This window comes from Poecile atricapillus, chromosome 2, assembly GCF_030490865.1.
Source record: "Poecile atricapillus isolate bPoeAtr1 chromosome 2, bPoeAtr1.hap1, whole genome shotgun sequence".
NCBI lineage: Eukaryota > Metazoa > Chordata > Aves > Passeriformes > Paridae > Poecile > Poecile atricapillus.
Window position 1 is genome coordinate 8,933,386 of NC_081250.1, and position 23,587 is coordinate 8,956,972.

The 23,587-nt window shown below is 43.8% G+C and overlaps 1 protein-coding gene across 4 annotated transcripts in view; it reads left to right on the forward strand.

Moving 5' to 3' along the window:
• DNAJB6 (DnaJ heat shock protein family (Hsp40) member B6) overlaps nt 1–23,587 on the forward strand; it is an 86,361-nt gene that overhangs the window by 53,043 nt on the left and 9,731 nt on the right. Inside the window, exons 10-12 of one of the 4 annotated variants that reach the window (XM_058831911.1) lie at nt 7,685–7,710; nt 19,709–19,930; nt 22,082–22,149. In XM_058831911.1, the coding sequence (XP_058687894.1) occupies nt 7,685–7,710; nt 19,709–19,930; nt 22,082–22,149 (316 nt within the window). Of the gene's footprint in view, nt 1–3,218; nt 3,305–3,953; nt 5,566–7,684; nt 7,711–8,505; nt 8,806–19,708; nt 19,931–22,081; nt 22,150–23,587 lie in introns of those variants that run through there. The other 3 variants (XM_058831914.1, XM_058831912.1, XM_058831913.1) reach the window with 3 other exon arrangements.

Consider the following 23,587-nt stretch of genomic DNA (forward strand, 5'->3'; position numbering starts at 1 on the left):
GCAGAACCCAGCTTGAAAGTGCCTCACTGCCCTTTTAAAGCTTTGTTGGGGCAAAGGCTGCTTCCATGCTTTGAAGGAAGGCCGCAATTTTAGCAAAAAGTTGGTAGATCTTGGAGAACATTTTCTCTCAGACTTGAGCAGAAATGTGAATCCCTCCTACCCCCAACCTCAATGTTTCACTCTGAAAGTGGAAGGAGGCTCCTTCAAAGTCTTCACCCTAGCAGATCTCATATAAAAATCAGGCTGTGGCCTTTATTGCTCACTGATGTGGGTCAAGCAGCAGCAATGCTGTGTGTTAATTGTCAGCTGTGCCTGGACACCTCGTTTCCTCCTGCTGACTCCTACGCTTCTCTGTGCCGGCAGAAGGAAGCTGGAGCAGACCCGTGGCCGCTCTCTGCATCCTGGTAGGGCGGGCAGGTGTCAGGCAGGGCAGGAAAAAGCAGGATACCAGAAATGTGTTGGGTAGGAGTGTCTTCCCAAGGGACACTTGTGCCTTTGGATCGGCCGCCTGATGTGCACACCCCCCTTGCAGCTGCCACCCAAGAATGTGATGAGTTTCACGGTCAGTGACTGAACAAACTCGTGACTTTGCCAAGTGCAGATGGCAGGGAAGTAGAAAGCCAGAAGGAAAGTCAATCTGGGACGCAGCAGAGAAGCTTCCCAGTTTGTTTGGGTCCTTGCTGAGTGATGGTTGAAGGAGCTGCACCTAAGTGTTTCTGGAAGTTGTTTTCAGCCTTCAGCAGCTTTATGAAAGCTGGAATAACTTCTGTGCTCCCTAGAAGTAGAAAAGAAGGGGATGAAATGGAAAGAGTGGGTTAGCTGATGCTGTTTGTTTTAGACAAGAATTATTCTAGTAGTAAAGCAGATGTAATTCCAAATGGTGTGGATTCTTGCTTCACCCATCTCTGCTCCTGGCAGCTGACAAAAGCAAGAAATACCAACTTAGGGAGATTTCTATCTGCATTTGAGTGGATATGTTTTCCAAACGTCACAGCTTGGGGAAGCTCTTGGCAACCTGTTCTCCCTCTGCCCCCTGAGGCATTTCTAGAGTTTGGGTGGCTAAAGATTGCTGCTAAGGGTGGAAATTTGAACAGCCTTCTCCAAGGCCAGCACTGTTTGGCTGAAGCCAGTTCAGCCTGGCACTTGCTATGGGAAGTTTCTGTGGACACTTTGGGATGCTGGCGACTCGCCAGGACATGGGCTCACTGCAGTGATCAGTCATGGGGCTGCTGCTTTCTAATTCAGATTTTGTTGTCTCATGACTTTGAGGCTAGTCTTGTAACCAAGGCAGCTAAATATGCTTTTAATTAGTGCTGGTTGAAGTATTTGAGTGAAATATGCACCGAAGGGTTACATCTTCAGTGTGCAATTCTTATTTATGTCAGGAGCTGCTTCACTTGTTTGGATCACGTTTTTGGCTGTTATCACCCAGCATAGCATCGCTGGAGCAACAGACTGGCAAAGTTTGACCTATCCTTTCTTCTTAGGTGGGGGTAGAAAAGGAAATGGCAGACAGTGAAATTATTTATCACAGCAGGCTCAAAACAGAAAAGACCTGACAGTTTTCTCTTGAGGAATACTCTGTGTTTGTGTGTTATCTCCTACTCTGGGCAATCTCTTTCTGTGTGTCAGTGATAACGCTTGAAAGATTTCCACTTTTCAGCCTTATCATTCCAGAGGCTGGTAGGAGACCATGTTGTCAAATGCCTAAATATCTTCATACCACAATATTTTAACATTTGAGTTGTTTCATTTATAACACAATAGATTATGTGGTATTCACTCCTAGTCATAATTTACATTGACTCAGTATTTTTAAGAAACAGTTGCTAGAATTGCTTTCAAAATCTCAAAAATTTGAACAAAATGGACTATTGAGAAAAAAAAAAAAAAAAGTATTAGATATAAAATAGCAGCATCAGATGCTATCATGCCTGGATGTGGAAACCTTTTAGACATACTAACACTGTTTTAAAAATGAAAAATTAAAAAAATTATGAAGCTAATACCTGCTAGGGTTTAATGATCCTTTCCCAAATATCTGTGTTATTGTTTCAGAGTTCTTACATGAGCTGGTTCTGATCAGCTGAAATGATGATGTTCTTCCCTCCAGTAAAGGGAGGAATTCTTTGAATAACACCCCCCCAGATGACTGATTCTCAGGAGTCAGCATGTCTCTTCCATCTCCATTGACCTCCGTGGGAAAGCAGGGAGATGCTTGAGCCCTTCAGGGATGGGTGCCTTACTCAATGAATTGAATGCAAAAGGATCCTATTTTTGGTGATGTACAGGGCTGACGTGGAAGGAAACTTCCTGGATGGATTTTTTAGTGAGGAGATGTTCACACAGTGACTCCAGGGACAGGAGTTTATCTCAGGGGGTGACAGAGTGCAGGGAAAACCCAGCATCGTCTGCAATTCTGCTAAACACTGCCAGTTTTTCTCTTCCTTAAACAAGAAAACTGGTTTCCACTCCAACTTCGTGCAGGCTGATCACTCATGGCAGAATTTCTAAATAAATATCCTGCCTTTTGACTCAGATGATTGCAAAAGATGAAGTCATGCTGTGGGTACAGCACAGGAGCTAGAGTGATAACCTAGAACAGTTTCCTGTTGCTACAAGTGAGTGTATTTCCTCTAAGCTTTTGATAATGTCTCAAATGGTTTAAGCTGAAAGACTTACCTCGTGGTTCTCCTCAAGTCTTAGACTGAAGAACTTCAGCTCTGCTGTGGGCACATGTCTAATTGTGCTTGGGAGGAGCTCTGGTGAGGAGCAAACTGCAGCCACAGTGTGGCTTTGTGCTCCCCTGGCCTCCCACCACTTCCTTTTCCCATCTTAATTTTGCGGTTGATAAATCGATGGAGAACCAGGTGCACTGGTGAAACTGCTTCCTTGGGGTCATCTCTGCCTGCCCACTGACAGAGCAGAGGAAAAAAACAGATTTCCATACAGGCAGAGCTGTGCCTTTCCAGGGCCATTCCTCTGATGCCAGCCCTGCCTCTCAGCTGGACTCAGGGCCCGCTCCGCTCTGTGCTGGTCCCGGTCACTGGACTGTGCTGATTTCCAGTGACAGAGCACCACTGAGCTGAAAGATCCCTCCAGCTGTCTCAAAACATCACAGGATGATTGTCTGAGCAAAATGTTTACTGGCTTTCAGTTTAGATTTATGGGTGCACCTGGGTAGATGTGGTGTTTTACACAGTTCACTGCCCGTGCAGGCTGCCAGCAAGTTGGATTTTACTGCAAGTTTGGAGGAAAAGGTGTGATGCCGAGCAAGAACTGCTTTTCACACATCTCCGTGGGGGTAATAAACCATTGGAATGATGATCACGTGGCTGGAAGCTTGTGCCTACTGAACTTGTAGCAAATAATTGTTGCTTGAACTCAATGCTTTCATGCACCATTGGGGCTGCAGTTGAATATAACCTGTGGTGCATAGTTAAGCATGAGCAGGCTGATGACCAGCTTATAAAATATATATTGGTAAACACTGAGCACCTTCTTATTTACTCAGGATTCTTGGCATTCCCTAGTCTTAAAATGGAAATGCAAATATCGTGGTAACTCTGACTACCGTGAGCAGGAAATGCTAGTACTTAAATTGCTCCTGCTGCATAAGTCTTATTTATTGCTTCCTTTTTGAAAATTATTCTGGTTTTGCATGTGCTCTAATTTTGAAGCTTTTCCTGAATGGCTTTGAAGGATTTTGAAAGTTCTCTCAGATCTTTTCAAACTTCAAAGTTTGCTAGTATTTTCTTTCTATCCTATGTCAGGGATATAGTAGAATTGGGGATATAGTGAAAATGGCAATTAAAAAAAACAAACAAACAACACATTAGGAAGCCAGACCTTTTCTTTAATATTCTTTAAACCATTCAGAGAACATGTGCTTTTGCTAGAGAGAAAAGTCCATAAATGCTGTGAAAAGTGTTTTACAAGCCATGTTTCCTCAGGATACAAAGAAGGCAGCAAGAGGAGGAAGCAGAAGCAGAGAGAGGAGCTGAAGAAGAAGAAGTCAACCAAAGCGAGTTACTAAAATGGACTTCTCTGCTATGCCAATACCTTTATAATAATGACAACTTCATGTTACCTTCAAGCACACCTCTTTTGTGTATATTTTTTGATTGTTCACACTGCTACCAAGGAAGTGACTCATGTTTAAAACTGTACTAAAATTGCACTATGTTATTCCTTTTAGTTTCACGGAGTGGCTTTCTTGCCCGTTCAGGTTAGGGAATTCAGACAAGGCTGGTCGTGGTTAGAAGTGTGTTGTTTGAAGATTGGAAAGTGTTACAGGATTTCTTACCTCTTCCTTCCCTGGGACTAAGACAACACTAGTCTAGTATTTGTTATTTGTCCTGTAGGATATAAAAGGCAAATGCCTGCTTGTTTGGTCACTGGCATCAACATCAGGTCTGTTGAAAGCAGAGTCCTGTTCACTCATGTTATTGGGAGTGGGACTGAGATATGAGCTCTTTTAGGGTAATTTATGCAAGATTAATAAGTGACTTTTATGGTTGGGTTTTTTGGTTTTTTTTCCCCCAGGCTGGGCAGTTCTGCCCCTGCTATTATAATGTTCCCTCATATTAAGTTGTACCATGAAGTTATATCCTCTGATTTTAAGACATGTAGTGTAATGATGGTCTCCTGTAAGCACTCCTACTGATTTTTCTAGGCTTAGTTGACTCCTGATGAATCATTTAGTGAAATCATTCCTTATTTTAAAAGTTTATTTTCAGAACCTAGAGACAAATCATCCAAGTGCTACTTTAAAACTGCTCTTGGTTTCTTCTGAGTAGGTTTTAGATAACAAACATTTTTTCAGCATCCATTTTAGATTTTATCAACTTGTTTCTGCAAAAAACTTATACCTTTATGTATGAAGGCATTTTACATCGGTTTTATTGCAGGACTAATTTTTTTTAGCTTGAAAAGATGTCTTAGATCTAAAATAAATACACATTTCCTGGCAAGATGACTTCCTTGCTTCCCATACTTGTCTCATGTGCATGACACATTGCTTCTCATAACCTTTTAGTGTGTACAGAGCCCCTCTGTTGCCTTAAGCATTTACCTGCATGTTTCTTGTCAGTGTGTTGTCTCCTTTTTTTAACCTCCAGGTAGGAGTTAGCAGCTTATGGTTTTGTTTTGTTTCTTTTGTCTTCCTCTTGCCAATATGTTGTTGATGTAACAGCCTTAAACCTGGCAATATTGAAAATCCACAGTTCCTGGAGAAGCTCACTCATCCTAACGTTTCAAAGATGTAGGAATGCACATAATTGTGTAAGAGAGGAGCTAAACAGAAAAAGCCAAGTCTGCATTCTAGCATGGTTTGATATAACAAATTCTGGTGTCTCTGGTATTGGAATGGTTTAGCTTCAATTCCCCAATGTAACCCTCTGCAGGCACCACATAACATGCAATAACCATTTGTGAACTCTCTTAGGGTCTGTAAATTACGGTTAAGATCAAGTAAGGACCGAGTACCGGTTTTCTGTCACTTAAGTACCACTTTTTTTTTGTGGAGTGTTACTAATATTTAAAAATAAAGAAAATCTTCCTTTATACTTTGTCCTCTTGCACTGTACTGTAGACTGGCATTTGTTTTTTGTGGTTCATTTCCATTAAAGTTCAGGCTGTAAGCACAGGGGGCGAGTCCTCATTCACACAGCGCTCACAAGCATTCCAGGTAATTCCTTTTGTAAAATCCATGAGCAAGTCAATACAGTCCCTGTGTCAAATGGCTGATACTGGAAAATGAGTGTTCTTTCTGGCTGGAAGCATCACTGTGATGAGAGTATACTTCGAGCAGAGCTTGCACATTTGCCACACAAGGAATATTCATCCTGGATAATGCACAACATTGAACTGCATCCTGGTTAGGCTGCTCTCCATACTCCAGGAGAAATGCCCCCCATACATATGTTAGTTCAAAGCTCTTACACTGCTCATTACTTGCTGGGGACACGGTGCATGCTTTGGAAAAGCAGCAGAGGTGGAGGAAGGGAGAGGTGACACCAGCACAGGGCTGTCCCTGTGCTGTGAGCAGCCTCACGTAATGGGACAGAGTGGCTCCAGATCAGGAATGTGCCTTGAAGAGTTAGAGCAGACAGGGATTTGGTACATAAATATCTCCTTGACTCAATCCCTGTGTTAGGCTGGATGGAGGAGGGTAGAGCATTAATTAGGAGACCTGCAGGCAGGCCCTAAATTAGTGAGGAAAAGCCTGTCTCAACAAAGGCACCCTTATCCCACTGGAAAGGTGCTGCTGTGCTTGCAGGTGGCCTCCTACACCCAGCACCTTCCACTGGGAGAAACTCCTGGGAAACAGAGTCCCCAGAGGAGGGAACCACGGGCGTCACCTCTCCCACAGCTACCTAGAATCTGTCCAAGCTTGCCCAGAAATTAAAGAGATGTGGGCCCATGGCCACTGAGCCTAATTCCTTCTTTCTCAGCCTAATTATTTCTGGATTTTAGCTGAAGGGGAACTGCTCAAGTATAGTGTGGCTGTAGCACTGTGTTCATGGGGCTGTGCTGCTTCCAGGACAGCCTGGAGCTGGTGCTGTGTCTGCAGGAGCAGGCACATGGTTCTGTATCCCAGTGCATCCATCTGCCACAGGTGAAGGCTGCCTGATGATGTGGGTACTTAAATATGTGTCGGGGTAGGAAAAAATGCAGGTGGGTGTGAGACACCACAACTGATAACAGATGATGCTGGCCCAAGGGTTGCTGTGAATAAATGTATTGTGAAAGTTGGGAAATGATTCCTGCCCATCCCACAATACTCCCGTGGAAGAGCTGAGAACAGAAACAGAGCTAGTTTAAATATGGGGCCTAGTGTGATGTATAAAATGTATTGCAAAATTATTCTTTATGGAGAAGATACCTGGGCTCCAAGACCTGAAATGTATCCCGTAGGAAAGTAAGTTTACTAGGGTAGATAACAGTGGAATGTCAGGATAGTTAGAGACAGAGATACTGAAAGGTATCCCTTAAAAAGATAAACTGAAAAAACCCCAATTTTTAGAGATGGCACAATTGCAAACAAAGACAATGCTGACAGATAAATGTTCCTGCTCCTTGGAAGCTGCCACTATGAAAATAGTTTAAATTCAGTTGTTTTTCCACACCTTTCAGAGATGTGCTGTCTAGCCTTTGAACCAAGATTTTGTAAGACTTTGATTTGAAATAAATTATCTCATAGTGTGTAGGTGTCAGAACGACATAAAAGTATTTTTCAGGTTTTTCCCAATCTCTGCTCCATGCTGGTGCCACCTTCATGAGCAGCTTGCAGACCTGTACATCCTGCTCCTAACAAAGCTCTGTTTCCTTCTATCAGCTTGGCTGCCTTTACAGCGACTTCCCTTTTCCCCAAATGTCAAACTATCTCATGAGCCTTTGTATGTATTTCTTGAAATAACACACTGAAAAGATGATGAGTCAAATATCTAGAAAATGCACAGTAATAATCAGGTAAGCACTAAGCTGCTTGTTTTCCCAACCACATCTGAAATGTGTGACTTGTACCCACTTGCTCTTCAGGAATGTTCCCCATCATGTGCCACCAAACTGGTGCCTATCAAGTGGTGGGATTAGCTTGTTACTATATCAAATGTCATTGTTTTATTCTACATGTAAAGAATTCTATTAATTCCCATTTTTCCCCTTTTGTTTTGTGTGCTAGTTGCACAGGATTCCCTGGATGCACAGGTTAGTCCTTTCTGCATTTCAGATCCTGCTTATCTTGTGCAGTTCTGCTCTTTTATGTCCAAGCTGAGCTCACATTTTAGGGTTCTCTCATGTTTCCTTGCCCAGGGAGCACCTAGATGCCCTGTAACCCACACATTGATGGGAGGCTGGGGGTGGCATATTAGCCCATGATTAGCTATATTTAATTATCTTCTTTCCAAGGGGGAAGTTGGTCTTAAGAGACTTTTTATCACTCTTTGCAGAACTTTTCTCATTGCTACCTGTTGCACTAAAAACTCTAGGCAAGGCAATTTTCCTCCTCTCAGATGACAATTAAAAGAGGGCTCTTACAGCCACATACAGATCTCAGTAAATATTATATTTGGAACTATGGTCGATTCACCTGCCCTGTGTCAGCACACTTTGTCTCTTCACAAGCTCTTCTAGCCAAAAAGGATTAGGTGGGGTGTTAGGAAGCATCAGATCTATTATGTACCTTGGTGCCCTATTAGCCACCAGCTGTTAACTCCTGACAGCAGGAGAAACATAAAGTGGCTGAGCTGACAAGAGATGATGACATTTCCAAGCAGGGGATAGGTTACCTCGCTGCTCTCATCATGACAAGAGACTGACCATGTCATTTGGCATATCTTGAACTACAGTTTCAAGTATCCCAGACTTGAGATAGGCAGGATCCTGCCTCTTCCTGAAGGCCTCATGCTGTCACTGAAAAACCAGCCCAAAAAGTAAGATGTGAGTATGAGAGGGAGATTAAAACACCTGCACTGATAATGAGTCTGAATGCTTTGATTTCAGGAAAACGCCTCAATATCTTCCTGGAAGCGATCATGGATTTTCTAGGATGTCTTCAAGGAGGGACTGGGACCTCACTGTGCTGGCTGGATGTCTAATTGCTCTCTTCAGTGTCTGTTTCCATTGGCACACACATGCACCTTTCTACTGAAATAGCAGTTGTCATTTTTTCCATCCCTTGCTTGGGAAGTGCTCATCCTTTGGTCAATGCTGAGCAATTTGCCTGTTCTTCAGGCTGCTGGTGGTTGAAATTTAATGAAGTCTTATATGGCAGGTGTTATTTTTACATTATTTCAGTGTTAAGAGATTGCAGCTGGGAAAATTTCCTTTAACTTAAAAAACAAAGCTTACTTTTAGGCTTTTGAGATGAAAGCTGAGATGATAAAATCGTGGATCACACCAAAGCTTTTATGCATATACACCCGTTACATGTAACGGGGTTAAACCTATAAAATATGTGTTTCTACCTTTTTTTTTGGGTTCAGATGTGTGGCATTTTTGGACTGTTTAATATGTTTAGATGAGCAGTGCTATTGCTATTGCTACATCAGACCAGGAGGCTCTTTGCAGCCTCTGTAACAGACTGCACACTCAGAGCCAAGGAAGGGAAGGAGCACTGAGGAGAGGTTTTGGAGCACTGAAATAAACACTTCCCACGGTACCTGGAAGGGACATTCACCACAGGTGGTTGACTTGATCCTGGCAGCAGGGACAAGCTAGAACCTGCCATACTGGTGGAGCTGTGACAACACGGGTTTGAGCGCTGCGGGATGCGAGGGGAGCAGGTACCGCGCTGGAGCCTTCCCTGGGCTGTGAGTCATGCTTTGTACCCATGAAAAGGATTTGTCAGCTGCCTGGCCCACTGTCCTGTCTTTGATAGTGACTAATGGTGGCTGCCTAGGGGAAAGCACACGAACAGGCTAAACGTGTTGTACCTCACCAAAATGTTTTCCCAGCCGTGGCACTTTAGGGGTCAGAGGCTCCTGGATCCAGAAATGGCCTTTTTGTTACCCAGTATTTTTTTCCCCATTGACTTGTTAACCTAGAAAGCTTCTCAATACTCATTGTCCTATGACAAGGCATTCCTCATGTGACTCCACTGGGTAATGAGATAGGTGCTGTGTTTTAAAGCTCTCTCCTGCATCTTCCTTTGCTTCCTCCCCTCCTTCATCCCATCATGGGAAGAGACGCTGCCCACCACATCCTCACTCACCTTTTCCATGGCACTCATGATTTGACACATCTCACTCATGCCAGCCTTTGGTTAACTCTTTTGTGGCTCAAGAGGTTCAGCACATTGAGCCATTCCTTGCAGAAAGCCTTTCCCACCTTAGATCACCCTCTCAGAATGGGGAAAGATGGTTAAATAGTGGCTCAGCTCCATGAATTGTGCTGACCATCTGGACAAGCATGAGTAGCAGGTTATCAGCTTGCTAATACTCCACTGACAGAAAGAGAAGTGGGCCATGCACAGCCAGGAGTGCAGGGAGGGCAGACCTGGGGCCTGGCTCTGCTGTCCTCAGTCTCACCAGGCTCTCAGAGGCTCTGGGGTGCGAACGCATGAGCTCATGGCAGTGATGGTATCTCCAGAGCGTGGTCCCACACACCTTCCCTCCCCCTCAGCTGCAATCACGTCATGGGACATTCCTTGGCAGCGTTTGGGATGTGCTCCTCCTGACTCAGGCTCGGCTCCTGCCACCACTCGTTGCTCCTCCAAGCGTTCGCTGTCCGTGCCTCTGCCTGGCCTGGGGGTCTGTGGCCACTGCCAGGCCCTGCTCCCACAGAAAGCTGGCACTGGCTGAAGGATCAGCCAGGGAGGTGAGCCCAGTAACCTCGGGAAGGCACCGTGCTCCTGGTGTCACACATCCCTGCAGGCAGTGCCGGGAGGCCTGGGCGGTGTCACCCCACGTGTCCCCGATTTCTGCAGCACTGCCCGTGGCACTGCAACAGCTTTTCCACTGCCAGCCCCTTCTTGTCCAATATACAGAAGGTATTTCCCATCTGTAGCAATCTGCGCTGTGAGTTTCCCTGTTCCTGTCAGCATCTTTTGTGCAGGGACAGCTGCATGCAAGTGTTCACTTACTGGGTTTTTGGGTCATCCACGTCATCTGGGAAATCTTAAATGTCTGAGGAAATAGTTATGAGGAAACGTCAGTGATGGGAACATCCAGAGAGATGGGAGGGTGCAGGACAGCAAACTGATAGTTAAAGTGCAGAGGCAAAACCAGCTCACTGATCTGAGCCCCCAAAAGGTTGTGCCAGGACCTGTCAAAGCCCAGAATGTGTCTGGCTCTGCAGTTCTGGGTCAGATCCAGCTTCACTGTAACTGTGATTTTGCCCAATATGTTTTTGCCCTGAGTGCAGACAGACTCAGGTGCTGGGTGACCCCTGCATGCTGTGCCTCTGCTCCAGCAGACAGCCCTGCTGGGGTGTACAGGGAGGAGGTGTTTGGGTGCACCTGAGCCCCTATTTTCTCAGCAGGACTCAGGTTTGGTGGTGGCATTTTCTTTAATCTAAAAAATTACTTCCCTTAGAACCACAAATTTTTCTATCATGATTTCTTAGGAAAATATTATTCAGCTCATGTAATGCAAGTCTGAGGTTGCATTATGAGATGGATGTGATAGAACACGATGGTAATGAGTCACCTCATATCATGTTTTATTGTGATGTGTCAGCTGAGAAAGGTAGAGAGCTATAGGTGTTTCCACCAGCCCAATTATGAAATAACCGCTGGTTGCAGGAATTAGTAAGTTTTTCCTAGGTTAGTTAGCAGATAGGTTTTGTTTTTTTAATGTGTTTTTTTAAGTTGCTAACAATGAGCTGCCTCAGAATCTATTTTCCACCCATAAAAATCATCGGTCTCTTGCTAGAAAGGGCTCAGAAACTCCAGTCATCAGGATGAGACTGTCTCTCTTGGCAGAGGGGAAAGGTTCTGAGATGGCCTTTATTTTAGAACTACCTTCTGCTGGCATTGACTAGAAGGGGGTGATGATGCCATCACCTGTTGCTGCTGAGAAGTGAGACTACAAAGGCATGATTTGGAAAACCAGGAGGTTACAGGACAGGCCCTGTTCTGAGTTTAATCCAGAGAGTGACAGACACCTGCACACAGGCAGAGGTGTTCAAAGTAGGCTTTGTATTTCTGTCCCTGCTGGCTGTGTTCTTGGTGGTCATTCACAAGAACAAAGGACATTCCTTCAGGACATTGCAGAAGTCTGAGTGTGAAATCATGTCTGTGGGATGTGGATGGAAGTGGTGGAAACCAATAGGTCTCGGTCCCTCTCCACCACTGGTCTGGTGAGACCTTCAGCCAGGTGTTTTGCTTCCACCTGAAATGCCTATGGATTTGCCAAGGCTGCACAAGCAGCCTCTCAGCTGGGCAGTCAGGAAGTATCTGGTCATAGTGGAAAAGTATTTATTCTTGTAGAAGTTCAGGTAAATGTCAAGAATAAGGATGTGTATGTTCAGCTATTCTTGTTGTGCTATTTGTTTTGACTACTATTGGACTCAGTGGAGGGGGCCTGTAGTTTCCAGCCCCCTACACAGGGGACAGGTTTGGGGCAAGCATAGGTGTCTTCTGCCCCACAGCCCTGTGCCTTCTCCTGACCACAGCTCTTCTGCAGACCCCCTCCCTTCAGCTCTGCATCTTTTTGCAAAAGGTCAATTCAGTGAAATGCTCTGGGGCTTTTGCTGTGACAACAAACAGAGGCCAGGGCAGGACCTTTCCCTTCATTTTTGTACAGTGCTTTGAACTCCCCTTCTAAAGTGTTGGTCTCACACCATTAACCCCTTACGGCCCTAGTTTGAGGAGAAGGTTTCCTAGTGGGGTCATAAATACTTCAGAGGAGGCATACAGGGAGGGAAGTTGAATAATGGAAATGTTAACAGACCTTTCATTACACACCCAATACATCATTACTTAATTTCTTTGCTTTTGGCTCCTGTTTTTATAGTTTTTTTCCCCCCTCTGATCAATAACATTCATCCTACTCAGTGAACAGTTTTGATACTGTTTTTATGGCGTGAAAATTACTGTTGCTTTGACTGGCTCCTATTACCAGGTGACACTGCTTGGCAGAAAACAATGAATCTTCCTATTATTTGGAAAATAAATGTGATTTATGGGAGCAGCAATTGATAGTGGTCTGTGTTTTGCCATCAGCGTGCTTGCTTTCCTGAAATAAGGCTTTTACCTTTGGAGCGTGAAGGCTGTTTGTCTAGTGCTGCAGAGCAATTATATATATATATATTTAACCTCAGCTTTCATGAAAAGTTTTAAACATATGATAAGGAAAACATCTGTTGTTGTTTTAAGGGTTGGGTGCCTATGCAGGAAGCATAGGCACCAAACCTATGTGTAGGTGTGAAGATAAGCAGGCTGGCAGGGAAGGACGTGTTGTGGATGCTGGAGATGGTGGAAGGAGGAGGAGAAAGGGAAAAGCTGACCTGAGCACCTGCTGTTGCTTCCTTTCTCTCATGGTAAAGATGATGGCCAGCCCTGAGGATTTATTATTAAAATCCTATAATACTGATAACAAAAAATGGATGAATGTAACTGCAGGGAAGGAGAACCTCTTCCCCTAAGAGCTGTGCAAGACATTACCCAGAAATGTCTGGGGAGATCTGTGAGGCTGTTTCTGTTTTTTCTTTCATTCTTGCCCTTTTCAGCAATCTTTGCTGCCAGCTGGTTGGCCTTGGCTGTCCTGGGCCAGCTTTCCCCCAGCCAGAACAGAAGTGGGCCCTCTCCTTGTTAATGCTGAAAATGTCTTGTTCTTCTTGTAGGACAAATAAATAAGGGTCTCACCTATTTGGGAACACATTTTTTACCTTTCATAGGGCAAATGAGCTAAGAAATCCCCTGCATCACTTTGGATTTTTCTTAAAATTAAAAATAGCCGTGGTGTCATGGGTTGACCCTAGCTGGATGCCAGGCACCCACCAAAGCCATTCTGTCAATTCCTTCTACAGCTGGACAGTAGAAAATACAAGGAAGGGCTCATGAGTTGAGATAAGGACAGGGAGAGATCACACAGAGATTAACAGCCAGGCAAAACAGGCTTGACTTGAGGATGTTAATTGAATTTACCAATCAGAATCAGAGCAGGATAATGAGAAGTAAAAACAAATCTTAAAAACACCTGCCCCGCTCCCTCCCTTAAAGTCCCTCCTCCTGCTCCTTCTCCCTGTGCTCTCTCTACCCCCTGCCAGCTCTCAGGAGATGGACAATGTGGGTTACAGTCACTTCATCCACATTGTTTCTGCTGCTGCTTAGGGAGAGAGCTTCTTCCCTTGTGTGAGGTCTGTCCCAAGGGAGAGGGTATTCCATGAAATGCTCCAGCTCTTGGGTCACTCTTCCATGGGGTCACTCCTTCAGGCACAGCCTGCACCAGTCTGGGTCCCCCACAAGGTCACGAGTCCTACCAGGAAGCCACTCCAGCGTGGGCTCCTCTCTGCACAGGTTGTTAGGTCCCTGCCAGGACCCTGCTCCAGCACAGGCCTTCCATGGGTTCCCAGGCTTCTTTTCAGGCATGGGTCTCCTCCTCGACCTCTGCAGTGCGTGAATCGCCATGGGCTGCAGGGGCAGAGCTGCCTCACCCTGGTGTCACCATGGGCTGCAAAGGAACCCCGGCTGTGGTGCCTGGAGCACCTCCTGCCCCTCCTTCTCCACCAGCTTGGTGTCTGCAGAGCTGTTGTCCTTACATATTCTCACCCCACTCTTCTCTGCCCACAGTTACATCTGCCCAATAACTTTTTTTCCCCTTCAAAGAAAATACGTCATCCCAGAGGCATTATTATCATTCCTAACTGGCCCAGCCTTCGCCAGTGGCACGTCTGTCCTGGAGCCATGTGGCATTGGCTCTGCTGGACACAGAGGAAGCTTCCAGCAGCTTCTTACAGAAACCCTCCCTGTAGGGTGGGAATTCTCACCTTATAGGAATCAACAAATCAGTCAACAACTTCTGTTCTACAATGCACTGCATAAGGGGCCACATTTTTTTGCAAAATAAAGGTAAAAAAGCTCCACATCCAAAGAGTTTCATCTGCATGTTTGCACAGGAGAGGCTGAACACTGAACTCATTACCACTGCACAAAGGAGCAAAGACACAGGGACCAAATTATTCCCCTATACAGAACTGAGCTACACAGAAAAACAGTTAATCAAGATATTTTCATTAAGGTATTTTGACAAAGATGAATGTTCCCAGAGGAAGCAGGTACATCAGACAGGAAGAGTTTGACCATTAATTTTAAAAAGTCAATTTTCTGTTAGGTGAAGTTGTATTTTGGATTGGTTTTACTACTCCTTCCTGCCTGCCTGCTTGCTTTGCTTTGGGACCAATTTCTGCTCAAGCTGAAGTGAATACCTTAAAGTTGTTTCTTTCTTCACAGAAATAAATATTCAAGCATACACATCCACATGTAGATGGACCTTAAGCATCTTTGGGATGTTTTTACCTACTTTCATTAGGCCAAGAAGATGGATACTGTCCTAGTATCTAGGAAGCTGAAGCAAACTGGAATTGTCTTTATCAATCCTAAAGCAATAGAATCAACAATTTTCTGAATATCTTTGAGCAGAGCCTTTATTTTTCAGGGCTCTGAGTTTATGTTCAGGTAGTGCTAAACATTGGTGTGATCTAAGCCTGATTTGGGATTCCTCAGTGGAACTCCTTTGTTTTATGGTCAAGAGGAGAATATTAGGAAAATCTGATCTGCCACATTACATGGGACCAGATTATTTCACTTTATGATTCCTGCATTGAAGTTATGATCTCATGGCAAGCCCAGAGTGTATTTCACAGAGAAACACTCATCCACAATTGGAATACGTATCTCTTTTAAGCATCATCCCATACAGAAGGCACTTCAGTTTGCTCAGTTCCTCAAACAGCAGCTTCTTCTACACAACTGTCAGACACAAACAGTATCTGTCTGGCTGCAGGGTCTTTGCACAGGTAGGAGCATCTCTGGCCAGGACTAAACACGGGGTTTGTCCTGAGTTAGCTACAAGGAATGGGTTTTAGTGGGGGGAAATGGCATAAATACAGCTTCCAGGGTAGCTGTAATTACACAGACTTTGATAAATATAATTACACTGTTGTTAAGGGGATTTTGGTGTATTTTATTTCTTCCACTTGCAAGAGCTGGATAAGAGATAGAGAGCTGTCAAAGGGAGTGCACAGTTTTGTTTCCTTATCTGAAATTAGAGCCCCAGGACACAGCTGTATTCTTGCACTTTGAAGATTAATTTAAAATAAATACCATGCTTTTTATAGCAGACCCTTCCCTTCTGTCTGGGATTTCTGTCACATGGATGCATTTCCTGCAGGTGCAGCTTTTCCCACTTTGCTGCCCTTTTTTGGAGGGGATGTATGTGTGTGTGTATTTGTGTGCTCACCTGGTGCAGGACTCAGCACTGTGTGTTTTAGCACTGCATTTCTAGTGATAAATACCTTTACTGGAATAATGACACGTGAACTTAAAGGCGTGTTCAACATTAATTATACCAACACAGATTCTGGAATTATTTAAGGCTTCTTGTATGTAACATAAAGTGTTGTTATGTGCATCATTACGTTGAATCTCACTCTTAAGGATATTTTATTTTGATCAGAAAACAGAGAAGCCAAGTAACAGAAGTACCATGTTGCAACCTCAGAATCCAGTCATAATCTGGTGACATTATCAGGATGTGTCCTCTATGAAAGATCCCCAAAAGGTCTTCCTATTTAAATTAAACCTTGTGGAGTGCACAATGCTTTTCCAAATGGAGCTAACCATTGCTTAATTTAGTCCTGGCAGCTGCTGTGTTATTTGCACTAATATATGCTGATATTCAGTGAATTAAATCTTGATGCAGCCCTTCCAAGTGCAGTGGGGAAGAAATCCCATCAAGGCACTTTAGCCTAAAGCAGCCTTCACCAACTGATTTGTATCGCTCCAAACGTGGAGCACTTTGCTGTGATGAGTGAACTCCAATACCCACAGTAAACCCCCAGATCCTGACACCATTTATGAGCCTATAAGGAGCTTTGCTCCACCAAGCTTAACGTACTCCGGTCAGGTTCCTGACTTCATAAATAAAGCAGAGGTCTGCCTTCCCCCTGGGAAGAGGTTTCTGTGTTCCTGACTCTTGTCAAACAGAAACCAATACTGAAACAGTTTTTTGGCATCAGCCAAGTGCTTTCTGCTTTGTAAGCTACTACCTCAACCTTGTTTTTGATACAGCTGAATTTCCCAACATATTGGCCTGATTTATCAGCTTTGTAAAAAAAACCCAGTATCTATTTCTTTAGAGTCTTTCTGGTTTTCTGCAATTCCTTAGCATTTGGGGTTGCTGAACATATTATTCTGGAAAAAGCTTTTTTTTTTTTTTTTTCTGGAGGAATTTGCCCTTACAGACATGAAAACAAAAGCTTCAAATTTGCTTGAGTGAGGCAGAAAGTGGCTTGATGTGTGATGTGCAGCCACATTACAAACAGAACTCTGTCCTTGACAAGGTGGTGTTCTAGGTTAAGAGACCAGAACTCAGAGGATTTTCATACAGTTCCTGACTCTGCTCCTGATCTCTTGAGACAATCTTAGAGTGGTTACCAGTCAGCCTCTCTGTTCCTCCTGTTTATCTCTTGCACTTCATTCAGTGCATTTAGCTAATTAAGTTTTCAGGAAACCAAAAAAACTGCTTCACAAGGCAAACAGACAGGGAAACAATGTGGAATAATACAGAATAAACAGCCTTGTTTCAGCTTATAAAGATGAAATTAAACCCTACAGGGTATTTCTCCTTAGAGCCAGCACTGAGACAGCACATTTTTCCCTGTCCCTGAAATCTAGAAATACCAAAGATGGAGACGGGTGAGGTCTGCTAAGTGCCCTGCTCCACCCTGTGCCTGTGGCTCTCCTTGCATCCCCTCTCATTCTGAGTAATTGTATTTGCAGTGCAAGTATTTGTACAACCAGTCACATCCGAGGGCTTTCCCACAGATAAGGGGCTCTATTCCACTTCCATCCATAGCTATCTGCAATATAATGTAATTAATTTATCTCTTGTTTGTCAAGAGAAAACAAAACTGAACAGCTGAAATGGTATTTGGAGGAGCAGCACATTCCTGCCCTTTGGCATAATTTCTGTGACCCTTTGTCCAGCTGGTCCTGTGCCGTGATGTCCACCACTCTGGGATGTGACATGGAGCAGCACTATGGGAAGACATCATCTTGATTTATAGGAAAACTTCAGCACATCCATTACCTATAAAGTTATTAAACTCCTTCAGTTACTTATCTTCTGTATTTGTGACCTGTCCTTTTGTAGGCACACGTGTTTTGGGGGCATGGGCTAGTGCAGAGGCAAAGTACCCAGCTGTCTTCTGTCTCTCCCTCAGCTCTGCCCCAGCGCACTGGAAGTGAGTCCCACTGGAGTGGAACAGACCCTGGGACTGTTCTTTCTGAAGGGTTTAAATACATTTTCCTGCTTGTTAGACAAATGTAATGGAACTCTAACTATCCAAGCCAACTAGTGTGGTAAAAAGATGTGTAAAATCTCAAGAATCCAGAGCAAAAGGAGGAATGTTTAAAAAGACCCTCAAAGCAGCTATCTTTAATGGAATTAGATATCTTAGCTAAATAAATAAGAAGCTATTGCTTGTAAAAAGCCCTCAAAACCACAGTGATTTCCCTTGAGGTAAAATCAGTAGAGCAAAAGAAGGAAAAAAAAAGGACTAAAAAAAATTCCTCACCATAAACCCCAAAGGGACTTGTCAGCTCTACAACAGAAATTGGAGAGACTACTCAAGCAAGAAGAGGATTAGGCTATCTCCTATCAAAGCACCCAGGGACTGGATTTTTACAGCAACTTAAATAGAAAGTGGTGGAGTTTTGGGTTTGGATTTTTTTATCATTTCCAGCTGTGGCAAAGACTGGAAGAAAAAATATACACAATATTACCCCTAAAGTGATGTCTTTCCAGCAAGACCAGTGCCTGTGTCCTCTTTCTAGGTCCATCAACTTTAACCATTTTAAAAGTGCTTTGCTTTGTGCAGTGACCAAAGGCAGCATGAAACATTTACACCTTTGGGTAAATCTCTGAGGAGCCATGTCCCACGCTGCTGAACACGAGAGTGAGCTGGCCTGGCCCTGAGAAGGACAAGACACAGTTGGTGATGAAGGGTCCTGGATGCTGCCTGCTGCAGGAGAGCTGGAGGCAGCCACGAATCCTTCCTGCTAATCCTCTCTGACCTGGGCTCCTGATCCCAGACACATCAGTGTTCAGCTATTTGAATCTGCTCAGGCTTCCAAAAATACCAGGCATGGCCCAAGCAGACCCCTCTAGCACGGATCTGCCTGGAGAACATGGTCCAAGCTTGTTTGCTCCGTGCAGGAGCCCCACACTCACCCCCTGTGCCCCTTCCTGCCCCACAGGACAGCCTCACTGCATTTAAAAGTAGCAGAAATTGGGCAAATTATCACCTCAGTGTGAAGAGATTATTCCTTATTACAGCTCAACACTTTTTCACTCAGCCCTCAAGCTGGAGACTGTGCCTCTGCTCATGTGTGTCCTTGAGCCCAAGTGGAGGGAGAGCATTGGTTACATTGCTGCTGTGGAGTCCTGCTCTGCTCTGGCACAAGTCCTCTCCTTACTCTGATCCTCTCCTTTACAAGGTGCTTCCTAGGACCATCTCCTCTAGGCTCAGCCCAGCTCCAGCCCTCTCTTCTTCATTTCTGCAGCTTCTCAGGTTGGGCTGGTGGCAGCTTCCAGGGACACAGAGAGGCTGGTGCATCCCTTATCTTTATTGTTGTATGGCTTCTGCTGTGATTTGATTGTAAACTGTGCCGGGGCTGCATAACTGAGCATCTTCACCTGCCCACACTGAAACACCTGTGTGTTCAGTGACTGGTCCCTCACCATCCCTCTGAGGTTCAGTCCTGCTCCCACCATCTGCTTTGTATCTTTAACCAGTTTTCCCCCTAAAAAGAGAACAGAGAGGGTATTAATTTGTAGTCTACTTTTGGGCTTTCAACTTGCTCTTCTAAAAGTTATTAATTCCAGGACAAACACAATTTTCTCTCTCTTTTTCAGCCTCAGATTCTGGTGCTGTCGAGGTAATGTGTCTCTGTCTGTCTAGCCTTATATAACTGTCTTATTTTCTCTTTCTTTCTTTTTTTTTTTTTTTTTTTAAATTTTCTTTGCCACTTTATCAACAGCTGGAGAAAAAACTGTTATCTCTTTCCTACGGGCAGGGCACGAAAGAGATAAAAAAGCAATTCCAAAGCCAAAGCTCTAAGTCTACCTGCCTAGCCTTCAGCCACCAACCCTCCTTGGCTAAATCTGACAGTGTCCTAAGCCTGGGGCCTCACCAGGTTCTCCCTGGAGATTGCCTTCAACACACCCCTACACGTTCTGCATGGAGAGACACACAGCACGAGGTGTGTGCAGCAAGCTGTGCTCCTGCTGGGGGTCACCACTGAAGTGTTCTGTGCCCATTCTCACCTTCAGAGCCACCCTGAAAAGGCCACAGACCTGAAGGTGGTCTCAGTTTATGCTCTGGGGATGAAACCTCCTGCTGGGGTGGAGTAGTTGCAAGTTCACCTCCCTCAGCAGCCTGAGGGCTTCAACAGCATTATCTGCTGCTCACAAGGCTCTGCAGCTGTAGGGAAAGAGTAGCTGGGCATATTTCAAACAGTAATTCCAGGATTTCATAAATGTGGGAATGCTTGACCTTAACATCTGGCATCAGTGGAGTCCTCTCCATTGGAGAGCTTCATATGGAAGTGGTGTTTTTAGCCCCTTCCCCTGTACCACTTTGTGAGGTCAGTTTACCTTATCTCGATGCCATTCCTTAAGGTGTTTGACTTGCAACAGTGCTCTTTTAAGGTATTGGAGAGCTCAAGTTTTGCTTATAAATCTAAGTAACTCATCCAAGTTAAAATAGGAATTTATTCTAAAGCCATCAATCCAATTGGAATTTACATCGCTTCTTTTTAACCTCAAGACTTCTAAAAACAATTGCCTCAATATATGAATATTATGTTATCAAATAATTCTCAAGGATGCTATTGGTCTAGATAGGGCTGTATCAAGGCAAACTGTATCAAAGAATCCACTGCTCACTGCTCAATGTGTGATTAAAATGGATTCCATATCTTTACAAGTCTACATGTTTAGCTCCAGGCATTTTATTATGACTGGCACTAAGGATAACCTTCCAAAATAAACATATGTGTATTGTTCCATATTGTTTGTAAAGTGATTCTAATCCCTACTGCTCCTAATTTTCCTGTTTTAAAAATCCTTCTAACTGGGATTTTGCAGACCAATACTGTCATCCTTGAATTATTTCAGATAAATAATTTTGATGGCAGGGAAATATTTTACTCACTCTCTGGAAAACCCATTCATATTTTAAAATCTTAGAAGGAAAGCAGAAATTTGCCAGTTCCCAACTGTCATTTGCTCATTATAGCCTACTTTTGGAGTGTTTCCAGAAGCTCTCATCAGTCTGCTCGTGATGTATACGTGGCTCTTTCAGCATCACGTATGGCTGGGGACAAGAAATAGACACACGGAAAGGACGGCTGCTGATTTCATTACAAAAATGCTCTATTACCTTGACCCCTGCCTGGAAACCACAATATTGTTAATTCAAGTCTCATGTTGTCTTTTCTAATCTGTGTAGGTTTTATTACTAAATAGAGTTTACAGATTTCACTAACTCGGAATAAAATCACGCTGTTAGCGGGGCACCCCCAAAGTCTGCCTGCCAGGGTCCCCATGGGAGCTACTTACTTTTTGCACGGCCTTGGAACCTTCCTACTGACCCAGCACAGCAGCAGAGCTAATATTAGAAAGCCCTAAATTCACTTTTAGTGTAGAATAATTGTACTTAAAACCATTAACCTGAATACCAATTGAATTAATTTGGCAAAACATGTGTCCTTGGAGTAGCACAGATACCATTATTTTGTGTGTGTGATAGCACAGATTCTTGCTTAGGAAGATTTATCTGATATAATGACATAGCTGCATTTAGATTGTGTGAAGCAGTATGTGTCATAAACTGCTTGAACACTCGTTAAACCTGATGAATGAAATAACCCTCCTGGGCTGGAGAGAGATGTTGCTGTTATAGATTATGATACATCATATATCACATCTGGTTGTTATTGTTCTACCCAGGTTATTTCATGTGTAAAAGGGATAGCACCAGCAGGAATAAGTCCTGCTTATTTTGGAAGAAACACATGCTCTGCAAACAGGAGACAGAGGAAAAAACTTAGAAATTGGGAAATCTGCTGGGAATTGGGAAATCTGCTGGAAATCTCTCTGACAGAGGAAATGCAGGAGGACTTGGCTATATGGAGAAAACCTAAAAAAACATGACTATAGATCAGTTATTATATTGTGGGTTGGTTTTATCCTGAAGTACACCAACTCATATTCTGATTTTAATTCCTTTCATTCTGAGTGCTCAGCCTCTGGAAATGTTGCCACAGGGGCTGCTTATCCCTTGCTTGGGTGTCTCAGGCTGGAGTCTGGTACTCGATGCTGCTGATATGTGTCTCTTCTTCTGTCCCCAGGGTGCACTAGACTGGGGCCCAGATCTGCATTTCAGTGTCTCTCTAAACTGTCTAAGTCTTGGACAAAGGTAAATCCTCCTAAAATTGCAGGCCAAGCACTGTTCTCTTTGTGTAATCTGTATAAACTCATTTTTTTATTAACTGGTGGCACAATTCTTCCAGTTCTCAGGTTTACACTTTTGGTTGGCCGTGTATCTGTTGGCAGGCAGGGAGCAGCTTCTTTCAGCTGGAGCCAATTCCCGATGGAGTCAACGGGTTCTGAGCCAGGCCAGCTGCCCTTGGCTGTGAACTGTAAGATAAATATTTCTCTTAAACACAGAGCATCTTGACTATTCCAAGAATGTCTCAAAAGCCGATCTAAGCTATGTCAGCTCTTCTTCATATGCAAAGGGGAAAAATCCCTTCAGAACTGAGGCATGGGAAGTATGTAACACTGAGATGTGTCATTGTCTAAACTCTGGGCAGGGTGGGATGTTAGGGAAGGTTTCCAGGGAACCAGAAAAACTTTCACAAACTTACTGGCTGACATCCATGGCAAATGTCATTCCAGATATGGCAGAGAATAAGCAGCTCTAAAGCAAAGTAAAAGCACATCCAAAAATAAAAATAATAAAATTTATATATTAATGTTGAAAGCTAAAATATCAAGTGCTATAAAAATTAGTGAGTGTAGGGAAAAGACTTACAATATCTGGTAGTATTTAAATGAATAATTTTTTGTGGTTATGATTAAAAACAAGTTAAGTTTTTAGATGCATTCAAATGTATGAATTGTTTCCTGGCTTTCAGAGGGACCAGTTTTTAAGTTGCATGCAGTGTGCTTCACTAAACTGTGGTCAAAACTTCTCTCACCTGGCCAGTGATGGGTCATGCTGTGATGTAAAAACAGTGTCTCTAGCTTAAAGTGTCTGTTTTAAATCTAATAAATAGATAAACAAAGCAAGCAAACTAATGAAAGCTGCCATTCAAAGAAGCCCACCTCGGACTCAAAAGCTTCTCACTCAAGCTACATAAAATTTTAGAACTAAACATTTTCCCTTATTGATTCTCCTGTTTTACATCCATTTGCTTCTTCATAACCTCTCTTTCCAGTCCTCTCTGGGGCATCACTGGTTTTGATAGCAGTATCCTCTCAATGCTGACAGTATCTGGATTACTGGGTTCCTTGGGTGGAAAGCACCATAGATAGCTGTGTCCTTGGAGCTACTGCCTAAGCACCTACAGCAGACAGTGGAGCTCTGGTCAGGGCAATCCACTCACCCACAGGAATATTGGAGATCATCCTGAAGTTCTGACCTGCCTTTGGCCACATGATTGCCCCTCTGGGCTCCAGAGCTCACACTGACAGTGACTGTAACAGGGCCCTACACACAGCCACCCGGGCAGATCCCTTGGATTCTGTGTCCTAAGCAGGATCTGAATCTTACATTTGCTGTCCAGACTAAAGACTCTGGCACATCTTTGTGATTGGTCAGTAGCTTTTTGTTCAGTTTTTAATCTTTCCTC